Raw genomic sequence first — 16,813 nt, 5'->3', positions numbered from 1 at the left:
GGCGGGCAGTCCTTGTCTTGCCTGCCTGTCTTGCCTGCCTGTCCCGTTGTGTGTTCGGCTATGGTCTGTTCTGCTATCTTGTACCTGTACTTTGACTTTGTGTCAGAATCATCTCTCTCTTCGCTGCATCTTACTTGGCAAACTCCTACAACCCCCGACCGATGCCCAGGGCAACGAGATCAGATAGAGAGCCGCCGCTGCGAGTGGAGGTAGAATCAGCGGCCCCTCGTCCCGACGTCGTATTATCTCTGACGACTTGGGCAGGAAACACGCGCATCCAACAGATTCAGCGTCGCAGCGACAGAAGAAATGAAGACAAGCGAATCCAACGGTAGAGCGTCGCCTTCCTATTGCCATCAGCTTGCAGCTGTAGCCAAGGCCTCGCAGGCGGCTATCTAGTACAGATCCAGCACACTATCGATCCAAGGATGCATACGAAGTCTGACGAAGAGGGCACAATCGCACATCGCCGTCGCTATTATCCCTCGCCCGCCCTGCTCGATGCTCCCCTCGTGACCGTGGACCGTCAATAAGAGGTGTGAAACAATGGGCCAACATGCGAATCCAGGCGAGCGCCAAGTACATTCAATACAGTGCATGCGGAGAAGCGCCCACTACATCTCGATGACCTTCCCTTTTCTCTCGCGCCCTTGCCTTGGAGGTCCATCAGCTGGGGCTGACAGACGGGAAGGGAAGGGCAGGGCAATCCTCGACTCTGGACGATTCCTCTCGGTCACGAGCTCCGTCGGCAATCGACCTTCTTGACGCAAGACGGAGACACAAGAGTCTTGCCTTGCCTTGCCTTACCTCTCTGCCCTACCTTACTTGGATACGAGTACATGTGAGTACTTGGGACACACTTTGTGTCCGTAGATTCATGCGGCACAATATACAAGTAGTATGCACACCAGGCTCCGCCTGACAGGGGTCATGGGGAGGCCCCAAAGGAGATGTGCAGAGAGCAACTCTAGCCACAGTTGGGTGCAAGTTGCAGTCGACAATCAAAGGCTGTCGTTCCTGGGCCTATCCGAGGCCGCAATCGACATTTGCTTGGTATTGGGACAATCTTAGCTCGCGGCTCAGCTCGCATCGGCAAACCCTTCCATCTTGCAGCTAGCCTGAGTGTCTTTACCTGTTCGTTTCTGATTCCTTTGAGAGACAGATTTCGGTACAATATGTACTCGTATTGGCTTATTTCCCTCTCATCCTCTTTGCTTTTCGTGCTACTGCCTGTACTAGCAAGACGTCAACGGGCCGCCGGCCCTTTTTCGTGTTTCATAGCCTTGCTCCTGTCAACGGCTGCCAAGTGCTAGCACGCTACGTGTATTAGTCCAGTTCGTGATGTCTACCGTGTGCTCCGTGCCAATGAGCACTTGAATGAACGTTTGGCCCTTCCTTTTCCCAGGCTACGGAATATTTTTCGTACTTGACGGATGGTGTCTCATCTGATACGTACAGGCTATGCAGGCTGACGGACAATTTAGCCCTGCTGGGCCGAGCATAAGAAACCGTGTTCTTACAAGTATCATGGCAATTTGCCGGCAAAGGGCCCAAAACCACTGCCCTTGAATGGCGGGAGGCCCCCGTGGAGGGATCCACCTCTTTGTTGTCCAGGGGCCCCGTATCATCGGCCGAACGTCTCTTCGCAGCAGGGAGACAGAAGGTATGTACATACTACCAACTCTCCGTCATCATGGAGGTGTCGATGCGTGGCTTCTGGATGCAGGTTTGGAATATGTAATACTTTACTGGGCAGTCAGCCGCCAATCCCAGGCATTCTCCAGGGCAACGACTTCGAGATGCCCGCTAGAAGCGCAGTGCGCATGTACGGATGACATGACAACCGGCGATTGAACGAGGACGGGCCAAGGGGCTCCGTCTTGATGCTTTTTGTACCTGCATTGACGGGGTGTGCTGTACATACTATCTCGTATATGTAAAGAGTACTTGGTGTGCTTCCTTGTCCCCATGCAATCAGTCCCAGCCTCTCCTAATATCGTGAGCGGCAAGGGACTACGTGGCACAAAGCCCTTTTTCCCGTTTTATGTTGGGAACAGATTAAAGAGTCCACCGATCGCCCAGCCGATGTTTGAAGATTAACTCGGAGCCTGAAACAAGGCAAATTAAAAATAGACAACGCTCAGGCCATGCTATTTGCACGTTGCCATCTTCGAGGTCGGTTGTCTCTTTCTTTGTGCTCGTACTGCAACGAGAATCACCTGCAAGCAGCGAGGCTACGGCTGCTGAATCCCCCCCCCCCCTTTTATCACCTACTTCTCTATGACGCTGGTTTTGCTGGCAAACGAGATAATTTCTGGGTAGGATCGCCCTCTTCAGCCCGCATCACTCGCTTCACTCGCTTCACGCCTGCTGGGTGGTAGGTATCGAGGAGACTCCGTGTGCGGGCGTGTTATGTACCTCTCCTCCTGCCGAAGCGGTAACCTCAACACACACTGTAGGAGCAACGCATGATATCAGCTTATTTCGAAGCATTGTCGTCGTCTCTGACAGGGGAATCAACTAGAAGCAATGTTCATCAATGCCGTATGCACTTGGTGACAACGCGCAGAGCAGTCCTTCCCTTCGATCTTCGTCTTCGAGAAGAATAAGAACGGAAAATATTACGGACAGCCCCTGCATCTGCAGCGCAACACGAATACCGGGGCCGGCTCCCGTTCATGTCTGCGTTGTCAGTGTGTGAATGGACGGCACGGCCTTGGGGACTGAAGGGTGGAACCGGAACCGCCGCCGGGGCTTCAGCTTTGTGAAAGTTGTGCCCGAGTAGAGAAACGGTGATCGGTATGAGCTGTACATACAGAAGAATCGGCACGGGCTGGCCGGACGAGGCTGCCACGGTGCGAGCAGAATCGGAATGGGTAGCGGTATCTGATGCTCGAGCGCCGGGCATGTGTCCTGGCGTTGATGCTGTGTAACCACCCGGACGTGACAGGAGGGAGATTGCCGTTGGCCAGCTGCAGAATGGCAAGATCGTACATACCCGTAGGTACCCCGAGCCCGCTGTAATTGAGCCTGGAGGACGGCCACTACAGCGCCTACAAGCCCCGTCCAGTGCCTTCCATCAGGTTGCCGGACCTGTCAGGTACAAATCAAGATCCCCCTTTGGAAGTGGAGAAGCGCCTTGTCAGCGCTCACCGCCTTGGCCCCGCATCTGCAGTTGATTGGCAAAAAAAAAGTTCGAGAAAAAAATTGGCTTCATCCAGCGGAGAGAAGAAACGCAGCTCGAATTACTGCCGCTTGATCGATCTCCAGTCAACCAGGGATCATACGAGACCAGTCATTCACAATGGAGGCCGCAGCAGAGAAGCCCGTTGCGAAGCCAACGAAGCCGCTTGGCATGCGCAAAAACGGTACGCGCGTTTTCCCCAACCTGGTGCTTCATTCAATCACCACCGGCTTCTTACTGACACGGAGTTTAACAGGAATGCAATGGCATGCGCCGAAGAAGGCTTTTCGCCCGACTGCCGGTCTGTCCTCTTATGAGCAGAGACAAAAGGAGCGTGCCTTGATGGCACAGGTGAAGGCAAAGGAGAAGGAGATGAAGCAGGAGAAGGAGGAAGAGCGCCAGGTACGTTTGTGCTTTTGCGCTTTGGACAAATGCGATTCGTTTCAGCAATTCTCCTGCTCACAGATAATCACAGAGACGAATCCAAGCAATCAAGGACAGGCGAGCAAAGAAGGAAGAGAGGGAGCGATACGAAAAGATGGCCGAGAAGATGCACCGCAAGCGAGTGGAGAGATTGAAGCGCAAGGAGAAGCGAAACAAGCTCTTGAACTCATGAGCCGAGCGACGCCCGCACCGAAGAACGACATTGGGATTGAAAGTATGACGGTCCTGCGACGAGTACGAGAATATTACTACTATCGGCAAAGCCCGCAGCGGAATCTTGATGCTTGCAAGAGATGCACACTTCGGTATCCGGACGTGGACGACCATGGGAGCTGCATGCAGTCGGACGGGGGTTATGGCGACAGTCTCTTCACCGCCATCGTACCTCGACGGCTGCTCGCAGTAATCTGAACTTGGATCTTCTTCTTAGTCTGCAACAAAATGGGACTGCTAGCAGCTCTTGGGGGGCTGTGCTTGAAGGACTCTGCATCAACAGTTTCATCCCGGAACGATTCGGTATTTGGTTTCGGGTTACTGGAATAAGCGGAGAGGTGACTGGGATTCTTCGAACTGCACCAGGGCTTTCAGGATAACCAAGCTCTATCACTGGGGGAACATGCAGTCTTGGTGTCAACGTACCTGCATCTTGCGTCTTGCTGCTCTTATGTCCACTTATGGGGTGGTTTTGTCAGTTTTCAGTATCTGGGGGGGGGTTGCATTTGCACGGAGTTGGGAGCACAATTGGTTCAATATCTCAAAACAGGTTTACCGAAACAATGTCCAGAGCAAAAAAATAAGCTTTGCTAGAAATATCAATACTTATTTGTTACATGTGCAAAGCGACACGACGACTCAAAATTGCCCTGAACCTTATTGCTTGACACTGAATACCCAGTCCATCATGCGCTTGATGGCATGTGAACTTCATCAAAGTCTTGTCGTCACTCGCTTGCTGCTGGCCGAGGCCCCACTTGTTCTTTCCCTACCACCCAAGCTCTCTTCACATCCCGCTTCTCTATGGACCAAATCCCGATCCAATGCATGCACGATGCTCGCATGGAAAAGGGGGCCCCTCTCACCGTCGCCACGGCCCAACCAGCGGCAATGCCGACCCAGAACGTGCTGCCCGACCCTCCGTCAGCCCCAGCCAGGCCTGGGCGGCACCGTGTCCAGCGGTCGCTGACGGACTTCATGGGCGACAGGGCGCGCCGGGGCAGGGCGGACGATGACGAGACACCGACGGCGACGACACTGCAGCAGACTCAGCGCCAGGGACAGCCTCTCGATCGGGTGCAGACGCTCGATCGCATACAGACGCACAGGATGCGGCGCTCAGTGGACGTGCCGCGCTCGGGGGCCGTGACGCCCATCATCAGCCCGAATCACAGCCGGCGCGCCAGCTTGCTGATACCCAAGGATGGCGATGACAAGCTCGACTTTTCGCGGATCGGCAAGGAGGACAAGGACAGAGAGAAGAACAAGGCGAAGGACAAGCTGCAGGGCGACAGGGCAAAGGACAAGGCCTCGTCTGGCACCGAGTAAGGAGCCCTCCCAAGAGATGCTGGAGAAAGCAAGAACCACTATTCCAAGCTGTTCTGTGCTAACTGCGAGTCTTCAGCGAGCTGCGACAATCCCTCGCGGAGCTCAGCAACTTCTCCGCCGAAACGGCGCAACAGCTAGACCAGACGCACTATGCCTTGCTTGAGAAAACGAGCAGTCTGCAGGTCATGGTCAAGGCCCTCAAGGACCTGGCGCAGGCGTCGTGCGACCTCCAGATGGGATTCGATATGGCTACGCAAGAGCTCGAGACGGACGTTACAAACCAGCTACGGAATATCGGGCATTTCGAATCACAACAGTCCACGATCGAGACTCTGCAGAATCGCATACACCTAGGAAGGCAGACCGCCGACAAGCTGGCCGCGCGAGTGGATGTGGTGCGCAAACAAATCGAGGGCTGGGAGCGCGCCGACAGGGCATGGCGGGAGAAGACGCGCAAGCGGTTGAGAATCACCTGGGCGGCTCTGTTGACCGTTGTCTGCATCATCGGTATTCTGTTCATGTCCTTCAGCTACAGAGGTGCTACACAGGGCGACTCGATAGGGTCTCGCGGCTCGTGGAGAAACACCACGCCCGATTCCAAAGGCCCCGAGCAGGACCTTGCGGCAAACAGCAACGGCGACGGGGCGGAGGTGACACGGGCTTGGGAAGTACCACCAGCTGACGACGAGCCGCTGCGGATATTTGACGAGCTATGACCGGGCCTGCGGCGACGGCGAATCATCAACACAAACCTGTCAACACTGTATGGAGCGCAACAAGACTGAGGTCTGCCTGCCAAGCCGCAGAACGGCCGCAGCCTCACATGCGCGTCTGTTACGCAGCACCGGATTCGACAGCGCCAATCGGATTTGCAGTCAATAGCTCGGGACAGGAACCGCTTAGGCACGAGACCAGTCCTCGGCGTCACCGAGCAAGCTTGGCCCAGCTGCTGGTCACGGTGGCATTATGCGGAGACGGGCTTGTAGCACTGCTTTTGGTTCGCAACACGTACGCCTTGCAACCCTGCGTCGGCTTCACTGCCACAGTGGAGTGGAGGACGAAGCAGCCAAGCATTCCAGATTTCGAACTCGGACGACGTGCGCGTTATTCCTCGGCCAAATTGCTTGGCGCGTGCGGATGTTTGCTGCTGTATCTGGGGTTGGTTTCCGAACAAAGAGCGAGATTTATCTGGTTGTTTGGCACGCGAGGAAGGCTGTTTTGGATACAACTGCGGATCTTTGATGTGCCTGCCTACTTCCCTGGTCCATCTTGGGGAATTGGAAGATCTGCCGTTTTCTGGAGAATAGATCAGGAACATCCCAATTGCAGAAGCCATGCCGATCGGCTCGGTATGGAGACACTACGATGGGTCATTGGGGCAGGAGAAGAGTCGGCGGTCTCAGAAGATGAGAATCGTGTGGAGAGGGTGTAATTGCGAAGCGCATGAGGGTATTTGCTTTGTGTGTCTGGGATTTATGGTTGGTTGTCGGTTATAGAAGGCATTTGATACCACTTTGTAATTTAACTGCTGCAGCCTTTCAAGCTGGGAACAGAATATATTTATCTTGTAAGAGAAGACAGTGGAATGGCTCTGACGGCTGTGATATCAGAACCACTTCGTTTTGACTTGATCTGAGATGAGTTGCGAAGTTCGCCTTCTACATTGTCTAAAATGTGACAAGGGAAATGAATCTGGCTGCGCACGTTGATTGAGAGCCTTGTCTTTCTGGTCTTTGTCTCGTTGGGAACGTATCTCCAGTTACGAAGCAGTACGTACTGCAATTGATTGTAAGCGCCTATTGCTAAGACAAAGTGGCTGGGAATGTCTCTGGGCTCAATCCAGTGTGTGTTGGCCGACGTTGGCTTTTCTCGGCATGTCTCCCGGTTTAGTAGACGGTAATTTGACCGGCGAAATGCGTGGCTGGGGAAGGATCTTGGGGGCGGAGCGGCTATTTTATCATTGGATGGTTCGTTGAATTGGCATCTCGAGAAGCTTGACATGATCAGTGTGCTCCTGCATGTTCGGATCAAGCTACCCGGGATCAACAGGAAGATGAGAGTTTGGGAGCAGAAACCCATCTATAACTTCAACTTCCTGCATGTCTGAAGACAATCCCTTTCGTGGAAATTGCACGGGAAAGATCACGCTAGGTATCTCTGCGCTATTACTTCGTAGGTAGTAGGCGATTGGAACTGGTCTATGTACTGGTTCTAATATCTCGCTCGACCTGGCGGTGATGTCATACTGAAGGCACGGGTCTTTTCCCGGCTTCTCACCTCCCTTCTTCTTCGCTTCATGATAGATAGAGAATGGCCTGCAGGCCCCGTGGAATCACGCCTCTGCATGGATGGACTGATTCCTTATTCCCTTTCGGCAGTCGGTCGGCTTTGCGGCTGGAGAGTTGCCGAACGAACTGCAGCAAAAAGAGCCAGAGCGAGAAAAGAGCTGACTGCACCCGGTGGCTTGGATGCTGCAGTCCAACGTCATGCCATGTTCTGCGACTGGGGGCAGATTCTGTCCTACCGGAACAGAACAAACCTGCAGCAGTTCGGGAAGCATTTTTGAGCGCTGTAATGCCTGTATTGATCAAGTAATGTACTCTGCAGGTTGGTAGCACTACATGCCTGGGCAGTGATATAATATGGGGCGGAGCAGGGCTGCGGACGCGATAGTTCTTGGTCATCCTGTGATTATGATGTATTTTCCTCTTCTCTCTTTTTCCCATCATCATCCTTCTTATACCCGCAGTCGGCCATTTTCGTGCTCCCGCGTCACCCTCTTGATTTCTGCTGTCGTCTTCGTTGCGTGAGCGAGAACTTGACTAGACGAGAAACTGCGCCTCCTCAGTCGTCCCCGCGTCATCGAAAATCGCAATTCTTCATCGAGGAGGTTCTGCTGCTATAGTACGAGCACAGCTTACTACATACTGCAGGCTGCCTTGCTTCGTACATTCCATACTACCTATAGCGACCAACTACTGTACGCTATTTACCCCGCCAAGGAGATTCAGCCGATTTCCCTCCATCATCCAAAAGCGCTGGAGCTGACGACGGGCTGAGCCAACTTGCTGTCTGTCTGTCTGTCTGTCTGACTTCTGAGACCTGCAGTTCATTCGGAATTCCTCTCTTTTCTGGGATCTGCCTCTTTGGCTTTGTTGCCGGATTCAATTTCGCTGGCCATGACAGTCGCCGAACAGCAAGTGCCCGATGGCGGCGCTGCTGTTACGCTGCCGATTCGCGCCAATGGCTCAGACACGGCGCCGACGTCAAGCAATGCGCTGACGGGCAAACAGGAGCACTGTGCGTTCTACTCCCCTTCTTGATGAGTTGATTTGGAACTTGTTCTCTCCCTACAGCTAGATCCAGAGCTAACTAAAGCGCCGCACATTCACAGACCTGAAGAGGGAGCTCATATCCGACCAGGTCAAGTGGGAGATCAGCGAGCTCAACTCGCCGACGGCTCTGCAGCGCTTCGGCGCGCCGTTCAAGTCTGAGCAGGGCGAAGTCCCTCCCCAAGAGTCCGAGCTGCCGATCCTGCGATACATCTTCGTCCACCATGTTCGCGACTTCCCCTTCCTGGACAAGGCCAGGGAGAAGGAGTTTTGGCAGGACAAGCTCCAAGTCGTACGTTAAACGCTGGCATCATCTCTCCGGCGGGGGGTTCGTTTGACGCTGACGCGCACAGGGCAGTTTCTCGAGTCGTTTGCCACGAAGCAGATTTCCTCGTCCGAAGACCGTCTGGAAGAAACGAAGCGCCGGAAGCTGGCCATCAAGGCGCAGAAGCTGGTCGAGCTCATGATGGTCTCGGGTATCCCCACCTCGTCCGGGTTCGAAGAGCGCATCAAGTTTTCGGAAATCGAAATCGTGGACAGCAACGCCATCGACAGGGGCGTCATGAACACGCTTCCTGAAGGGAACTACATCAACGGCTGGGACGTCAATGTCGCCGGTGTTCGCGTTACCTCTGTCAAGCGCAACATCAGGTATCACAAGCACGCAGAGTTCATCCTCCGCATCAAGCGAAAGGGCGAGCTGGAACACTTTGTTGGTCGACGGTATGGCGACTTTGCCAGATTGCACCGAAGACTGCGCGCTGAGCTGCCTGGGAGGGTGTTGCCTGCGCTGCCAAAGAAGAACAAGTCTGACACCAGAATGAGCGGGCTGCTACCGTCTTTTTCCGGCGCAGGAGACGACTCTGATGCCTCATCTGTGTCTTCCATGTCCACTCGGAGAACGAGAATGTCGCAGAACTTGAGCGCCTCAGGAGGGCTGCTGTCCCCCAAGGGTGGTGAGTATCCAACCGGGAACGGTGCCCTCAAAAGAAAAAGCAAGCTCGGAGGAATCGTCAACTGACTGGTGCGGTAGCTACACATGGTCATGGATCAATAAGGTCAAGGAAATCTAGTCGCTCAAAGAAGATAGCTTCGCCCCGGGTATCAGTCGACGGCCAAGCAAGCTCTGGAGCGGCGACCCCTGACACGAAAAAGGAGGTTAGCATCTACCCACTCTGAGATCCCAAGAAAGTGGTCAAGGCTGATATGAACCTGTAGATTGTCCTTTGGCGAGAGAACCAAAGAGTCTCACTCCGTGCTTTCCTACGATCTCTTCTCCACAACCCTCAAGTTGCGAACACCAAGGCCATGTCGGACTTCCTAAGTGGCGATCCCATCACGCCGACAGACGAGGATGTGGAAGACATCTCGAGGCGCAAGGCACTCGACGAGAAGCGCATGGAGGAGCAGAAGGAGTTTTACGAGATTGCTCGGAGGCGCGCTGCTGAGCTGGATGAGTATATGGAATCGTGAGTCTCTCTGGCTTTTCCCACCTGCTCGAATTTTCTGACAGAAATCTCTTAGGTTTCGGCGGGACATTGTTGAACGAAGCGGCCTCACACTGCTGTTCAAGGAGATTAAAGAAAAAGAGACAATTGGCGATCTCAGCATTCAGTATCGCAAATTTGCCGAGTGGCTGAGGATTGAAATCGCTGCCGTCATATACCATCTTTTCCTGGCCGAGGACAACTCTGCCGACTTGTTTGCCCAAGCGAAGCGCATCCACTCCCTGATTCCGTATTCCGTCGTCAAAAACGTCATCCGAATCGCGAACCCTGCAGCAGTCATGTCGGGTATTCTGGACGTCTTTCTCGCCCAGCCTTTTGGAACCCGCTCTCTTATGCAGAGAATGTTTTCATTAGCACTGCACGATGGCATTCGAAGCTTTCAGAGATCCATTGACGCCCTGGACGCCAAGGTTGGCGATCCCGTCTTCACCGAGAAGATCAAAAAGTACACAAATGCCCCCGAAGACATTAAGCAGGAAATCCGTCGCCAGGCCGAAGAGGAAGACCTCGACATCATAGTGGTGATACTGAGGTCGGACTTGATCGAGCCCGAATTGTCTGGCGAGCAGATTCAGCGATTGTTCAACGCATACGTCGCCTTCAACAACGCTGTTGAGAACATTGACGAGGAGTTGAAGCAGGGAGCCCAGCTCTTCTCGTACCTCAAACAGCTCCTCAAGCTTTGCACGCGATACAGAGATAAGAGCATGCTGCTACAACTGATTGAGGAGCCTGTCACGCTGCAGCTCTTGAGAGACCTGTTCACCATCTTCTACGAGCCCCTCGTGCGGGTGTACAAGTCGGCCAACGTGTACAACAGCGTCACCGACTTTGCCGTCTTCATCGACGACATGATCAAGGTGGTGGAGAAGTGCAGGGAGGATGATGCATCCGCGGATCCGAACCAGACTGTGCAAGCGTTTATCGATTTGTGCGCGAGGCACGAGCACAACTTTTACAAGTTCGTGCACGAGATACATACGCACGACAACGGTCTCTTTACTCAGCTTATGGAGTGGATAGAAGGCATCCTCGAGTTCCTGCGTAGAGGCCCCAAGAACGGCACGCTGAATGTCAATGCCTTGTTCGAGGGCGGCGTCAGCAGCGGCATCATCGACAAGGAAAAGGCGATTCAGGAAATCGATGCCCTGATCGCCTGGCAAGAGGCAAGGAAGAAGTGGCACAGCGACAAGACGCAGCAGAAGATGGCCGCCGAGGGCCAGCCCGGGAGCGACATGATGCCGACGGGGTTCAGCTCGGCGGACTTCGGGCTCAACGACGAGGACCTGGAGGACCTGGCGTACGACGACGGGTCGGAGACGGAGGCGGAGGAGGAGGACGACCTGGACCCGATAGATGCTGAGCGGCAGAGGCGGGCTAAGAAGCGGGATCGCCTGAGACGGTCGGCGGGGGAGCCGGTGAAGCCGCCGATTTCAGAGGTTCACAAGCTCAAGGAGAATTTCTTGGTCATGTTGAGGAACGTTCTGGCTGATTAGAGGATGAGGGCTGCGCGACGGAGGTGGATGAAACTAGAGACACACACGGAGAGAAATGGGAGATGTCGAAGGTTATTATTCTTGTTAGTTGCGCAAGCGAGGACTTGATTTCTATTCTTGGCAAGCTTGGGTACCGTTGATGGAGGGGGGGTTCTTTTCCAGAAATACCTTGCAGATTTTTACCTCGTTTTGGGGGTGTTGCAGAGCAGCCACACTGGGTCTGAGGGATTCAAGACTTGGGAATTGGTATGAGTTATCGGAGTATTCTTTCAGAACGGGGGGGTTAGAAGGCCCCTTTTCATGATGCAAGGTCTTTGGTAGCTTGCTTATGTATATGCTAGAAACAAGCAAATATGTCTTCCTCTAGAAGCCCAGACGATGGCGCAGAACCAGTGTATCAATGAGCTTCTCGGTCATGATTCAAATGTGTCCCTAAAATTTAACCCCTTGAATTAAACCACACAGCGCAACCTTCCGTGTAAATCTATTCTTCGGCCATTTCCGCCTGTAGTTGGACCTCTGGAGATAGATAATTAGTTAACCTGGAATAAAACCATAGAAAGGGCGAGTCTGCCCCCCCATTAAAAATGAAATCTCATGATAATAGTAGTAGACTTACGCCATAATCGGTTCGCAGAAGCTGAAATGACATTCGCCTTGGCAAGCAGCTTCTCTTCAAATCTCTCATCGGCCTTCCCCTTGATTCGCAGCTTATTTGGCTGAGCCTATGGGAGACCCCCAGTCAGTATTAACGAAAACAGGGAAGAGAACTTGGGAGGTGATGGGAACTTGATTGCAAAACAAACCTGCATCAGGACGAGGGCCAATTCCTTGGGGTCGGCATTTGCAATGGCGCCGACGGTGCGGTATCCGTTTTCCCAGAAGACGCGACTTGTCAAAAGTGAAGTCAGCATATATTCATGGCTGTGTGAATGAATGGACCTTCGTAAGGGGCAAATGAGAAAGAGGAGAAAAGAGAGAAAAAGACATACGCTGTTCGGCTCTTGATGAAGGGAATCTTGGCAAGGGCCAGGAGATCCGTCCTCGCGCCGGCCATGAGCCTGTCTGAAAAGTGCTCCAGCGCAGCAGCCATGACGCTACATTCCGGAGTCAGTTAGTCCATAAGTGAAATTGAGGAATGAACAAAGGCCTGTAGGCCCCCTTACCCCCATCCCATGTGCTCGCAAAATTTGATCATGCCGGCCGCAAAGCCCTGACAGGTCTGTGCAAGCGTCTGAACAGAGCCCCGAGGCGAGTCGTACTTTCGAGCGACCACATGTATGGGCATCTCATTGCACAGATCTCGTAGCTGGAGGGCAAGATAGAACCGACGATACACGCGCGCCAACTCCTTCTCCTCAGGCGAAGTCTCCTTAAGAGGAACGCCCCGGGCGCTTCCCCGTGTCTGTTAGCAAAGTTTGACACAGGAAAGAGAACTCGTGAAGGTTGATTCTCACAGTTTCAGCACTTCTGTCGGTTTGATCCCCAGGAAACGAAGGACTCGAAGCCCGCTTTCATCCAAAGCGTCCATCTCGTTGCGAAATACTTGCCAGTTAACGGTTATGCCGAAATCCTGAACCGGCGTGAAGACGTAGAGAATGTGCATCTCGCCATCCATCACAAACGCCTTGAGCGTCTTTGTAAGCTCGGCGTGTATGAAGACTCCATCATAGGGGTCAACAGAAGAGGCAACTATGGCTCTGCCTAGCTGCGTAGCCGTGAAACTCGAATAAGAGTCGTTCACAATTAAGCCCAGGTCGTGTATCTCCTCCAGCCCCGACTTGAGACAGCTTTCCACAAACTCTTGATCGTGGGTATAGCTGATGAGGGATTTCGAAAAGTAGTCCATAAGGGAGTCGTGGCTATTCGCCAAGCGAACGGAAATCACCTCCAGAATGGCCCTTTGCTCCTGTGTCAGCGAATGCCGCGCTTGTCGAGGGGATTGAAACATTGTCTCACCGTTGCACCCGCTTGTTTTCGGTGTTGAGACAGCTGGCAATCTCCGGGATATCCGCATACATGAGATCTAAGACCTGCTCCAGGTCGTCTTGGCGACAGCACAGATATGTTTCGCCCACGGGTGATTTGCCTTGCCTCCCGGCGCGGCCTCTCATCTGCCGTAGCATGGAAGGGCCGACATACTCGCGACCCATCCTTGCATTATGCAAGATCACCCTTCGAGCAGGCCTGGTGGGTCGAGATTAGTCGAGCTGGACTTGCCGCCATAACGGTTCTTGAAGGGATGCGCACAGATTGATACCAGCCGCCAGACTGCAAGTGGCCACGCACACTAGGAGTGTGCCGGCATCATACGCCTCGGCAATGAGATCTCTCTCCTCGCTCGTTAAGCCGGCCTGTCCGAGGCAGTCAGTATTTTGCTTCCTTTGAAGGGAAACGCTGTACACACATCTGAAAACCATAGTTAGCATCCGCAATTTCGCCGCCAGCAGGGGAGGGACGTACGATGGAATGCGACGCCGGACAGGACGGTTTCCTCCAATACAGGATCAGCCCCTGTACTGAGACTGCGCAGCTCGCTGAGGAGATCCATCCGCTTGTCCATGGTTACGCTGTCTAGCTCATGCGGCTGAGGCATCACTTGACTGATTAGACGTGCATCGGACTCGCAGATGCTTCGGCTACCGGCAAAAATCAACGAGCCGTAGCCCATCATGGCGGTCTCGTAGGCCAGAGATACCACGGCATTCAGGACCGGGTCGCGGAATTCTTTGTGGTCAGATGCTCCAATTTGCCTGGTAGGCTCAACCTGACCTTTTGATATCTCATCGACTTTTACCTGTTTTTGTGCCGTAGCGCCGTTGGTGCCGATATGGTAGACTTTTCCTTCGCAAACCAAGTGTTCTTCGATCGGTATTGGCCTATATCTCGTTTCATAAGAATGTGCGTTGAGCCACTGAGCTACCAGATTCGCATTCTATAAAACAATCAGACACAGCAGGGGGAGCAGTTTAGCTAATAGGGCGGACATACGGGTAGAGTGGCGCTCATGCCAACAATTTGAATGGGCTGCTCCAAGCTCAGAAGTTTGGTCGCGATCAGCTCTAGAAGGTATCCACGGTGGTCGTCATCAATCATGTGAAGCTCATCGAGGACTACGGCTCGTAGCTGAGATATAGATCCGTCTTCGATGGCGGTATTGATAAGCATATTCGCCTGAAGTATTCAAAGGCTATTAGATAAGACGACATGCAATGGACCGGGCTGGATCAAGCGAGGCAGACCTTTTCTAGAGTGCATATGCCGATATCAAAGTCCTGCCAAGTGGACCTGATCTTGCCGCCACCAAAGAAGCCGACAACCTTGAGAGAATCGTGGTCTGGACGAAGCCGCCAGATGCTGTTGGCCTTTTGCTTCTCCAGCGCTTCAGGATCAATATTGGGGGCGAGACCCTGGACGACGGTACGAAGCCAGCGAACTTTTTCTTGCACAAGAGCAACATAGGGGAGGATAAGGAGTGCTTTGGACTCGGGTTCTTCGATGATCCTCTTAAGCATGAGCACTGGACAAACATCAGCACCATGACAGTGGTACGGATACGACAAGACGGCTCACAATCAGCAACTAGCGACTTTCCCCCACCGGTGGGAGCACAATAAACCAAGTTCTTAGCACCTGTAAGCAAGCCGGGTCCCTTGAGGCAGCTCTTCTGCCATGGGTATATTTGCTTGATGCCAAGGGAAGCAAAGTTATGGACAAGTTGCGGCGGCAGATTATATACTGGATGAGCAAGATTGAGCTCGGGATCTATGGAAGAGGACGGCGTGGCGGCATATACACGCCGCTGAGTATATTCGGAAGGATCTTCGGATGCATTGAACGTGACAATCTTGCTGGCAGAAAGTCTAGCTGGAGTCTGGGGAAGATAGAGAGCCTTTTGGAAGCGGACGGAGCCTTGGGAAGCTGAAGCGGGAGCGAAACCAGAGCCAGATGCAGATGCAAATGGCGAGGCTCTCGTGTCTGCATCGTCGAGGCTGGTTGACCAGTCCCTCTTCTGCCCAGCCACCGACGGCGGTCCGAAAGCTGCTGCCTGCCGCTCTTGGGCTTCCTGGACACTCGTCTTGTGTAAGATGCCCCTCATGCTCTCCATGACTGCGGAGAAGCAGGCGGCAAAGCACCTACGGAGGAGAAGAAGTCATCTAGACACGCAAATGGTGAGGAAGAGAGAAGGAACAAGAAGAAAGAAAGAAAACAAGAAGAAGACAAGAAGAAGACGCAAAGAGCGAAGAGTGCATCAGTCAGCAAGCATTGTACGAGTATTCTCTGGGATGCGTGAGCATCGTGTGGTTGGTGGGGAAGCGCGTTTGTTAGGCAGATGCGCATCTCGGCAGTGATTCGCAGTGGGTTTCCGACACGCGAGATCACGTGGCTGGGCGAATCTCGATAGCGCCACCGCTCTGTTCCATTTGAGTCTGTACCTCTGCACTAACCGTTGTGTGAAGCAAGGATCTCTTCCACTTGATACAGATGTGGTAGTAGTATCAGGCATGTGTCTTTGAGCCACATCAAAACAACGACCTCGTCCATTTGAACACTCATCTTACTCTACGCCCCCTTCTCCTAGCACATATTCTTCTTCTTCCACAGCCACTCCAGCCCTGCGCCTCATGGCCCGTCACTTGACGTTGGCGTGCCTAAACAGGCGTGCTACCGCTACCGCTACCCTACGAGGTACAAAGTACTGCTACTAACAGCGCGAGTGCAACAAACACACCCGATTTGCAGTGCCCCGCGGCCTGTCATTGGCCAGCTCAATTCCCCCTTCCAGAAACCATCCGGCGTTACTTCGCACAACAACCTGCATGAATCGACGAAGGGGCATCGAGGCCTGGACACTGCACTGCTTTTGCTCACTCGGCCACAAAGTTGAAACCACCGCCCAACATCTAGGGCTTCTGACGCCGGCATCTCCCGCTTGCTTTTCGGTGCGCGGTAACGTGATTTGGGCTGGGGTGACGAATCTGCAGAGGGGAGCCTGCCTTGCTCCGGCCTCCCCTGCGAGACGCTGCCTAGCAGACAGCAGCCGCCTTCGCTGTTGGATGCGAGGAAATGTCGAATTGACGCTGACGAGGAGCAGAAAACGAGCTGTTGCCCCCATACCTCTTCAGGTCGGCTCCCACAGGCCAAAAACTGGCTCTGACTTTAGCATTTGACGCCATCACGCCTCGAAACTCTCTGCCCCGGGCTCCTGTCCATGGTGGCGCTCTGCAGCCCCACACAGCCGATCCGGCGGGTTCTTTGTTGTTTTAGAGCCGTGAACCCGACCGACTGAAAAAATCACATCACCTT

At 53.6% G+C, this 16,813-nt stretch overlaps 4 protein-coding genes across 4 annotated transcripts; 3 read left to right on the top strand and 1 right to left on the bottom strand.

Annotated features, from left to right (window-relative positions):
• Positions 1-3,304: 3,304 nt before the first annotated feature.
• On the top strand, positions 3,305-3,801 carry BBK36DRAFT_1205059 (hypothetical protein; the record flags this gene model as incomplete). The annotated part of the gene is made up of 3 exons (XM_024897344.1): positions 3,305-3,368; positions 3,441-3,586; positions 3,660-3,801. 3 exons carry the CDS (start codon positions 3,305-3,307, stop codon positions 3,798-3,800), a joined length of 351 nt encoding a protein of 116 aa, XP_024748672.1.
• An 843-nt stretch (positions 3,802-4,644) lies between these two features.
• BBK36DRAFT_1135763 (hypothetical protein) lies at positions 4,645-6,158 on the top strand (the record flags this gene model as incomplete). The annotated part of the gene is made up of 3 exons (XM_024892750.1): positions 4,645-5,166; positions 5,247-5,904; positions 5,975-6,158. Coding segments are annotated over 2 exons (1,162 nt in total), but the record flags the coding sequence as incomplete, so codon positions are not given.
• A 2,191-nt stretch (positions 6,159-8,349) lies between these two features.
• BBK36DRAFT_1121557 (hypothetical protein) lies at positions 8,350-11,506 on the top strand (the record flags this gene model as incomplete). The annotated part of the gene is made up of 5 exons (XM_024890835.1): positions 8,350-8,470; positions 8,565-8,794; positions 8,861-9,455; positions 9,737-9,971; positions 10,027-11,506. The coding sequence occupies 5 exons, from the start codon at positions 8,350-8,352 to the stop codon at positions 11,504-11,506; spliced, it is 2,661 nt and encodes an 886-aa protein (XP_024748670.1).
• Positions 11,507-11,990: 484 nt separating this feature from the next.
• BBK36DRAFT_1205038 (hypothetical protein) lies at positions 11,991-15,653 on the bottom strand (the record flags this gene model as incomplete). Its single annotated transcript, XM_024897343.1, has 12 exons — positions 15,080-15,653; positions 14,749-15,026; positions 14,498-14,632; positions 13,966-14,441; positions 13,820-13,846; positions 13,466-13,693; positions 12,964-13,407; positions 12,673-12,900; positions 12,499-12,603; positions 12,313-12,397; positions 12,126-12,231; positions 11,991-12,025 (listed from the first exon to the last, which is right to left on the bottom strand). The coding sequence occupies exons 1-12, from the start codon at positions 15,612-15,614 to the stop codon at positions 11,991-11,993; spliced, it is 2,682 nt and encodes an 893-aa protein (XP_024748669.1). The 5' UTR covers positions 15,615-15,653.
• Between the last annotated feature and the right edge of the window lie 1,160 nt (positions 15,654-16,813).

Source organism: Trichoderma citrinoviride (genome assembly GCF_003025115.1).
Source record: "Trichoderma citrinoviride strain TUCIM 6016 unplaced genomic scaffold BBK36scaffold_9, whole genome shotgun sequence".
Classification (NCBI taxonomy): Eukaryota; Fungi; Ascomycota; class Sordariomycetes; order Hypocreales; family Hypocreaceae; genus Trichoderma; species Trichoderma citrinoviride.
Note: the sequence above shows the minus strand (reverse complement) of the source record. Positions and strands in the feature narration are given on the sequence as shown.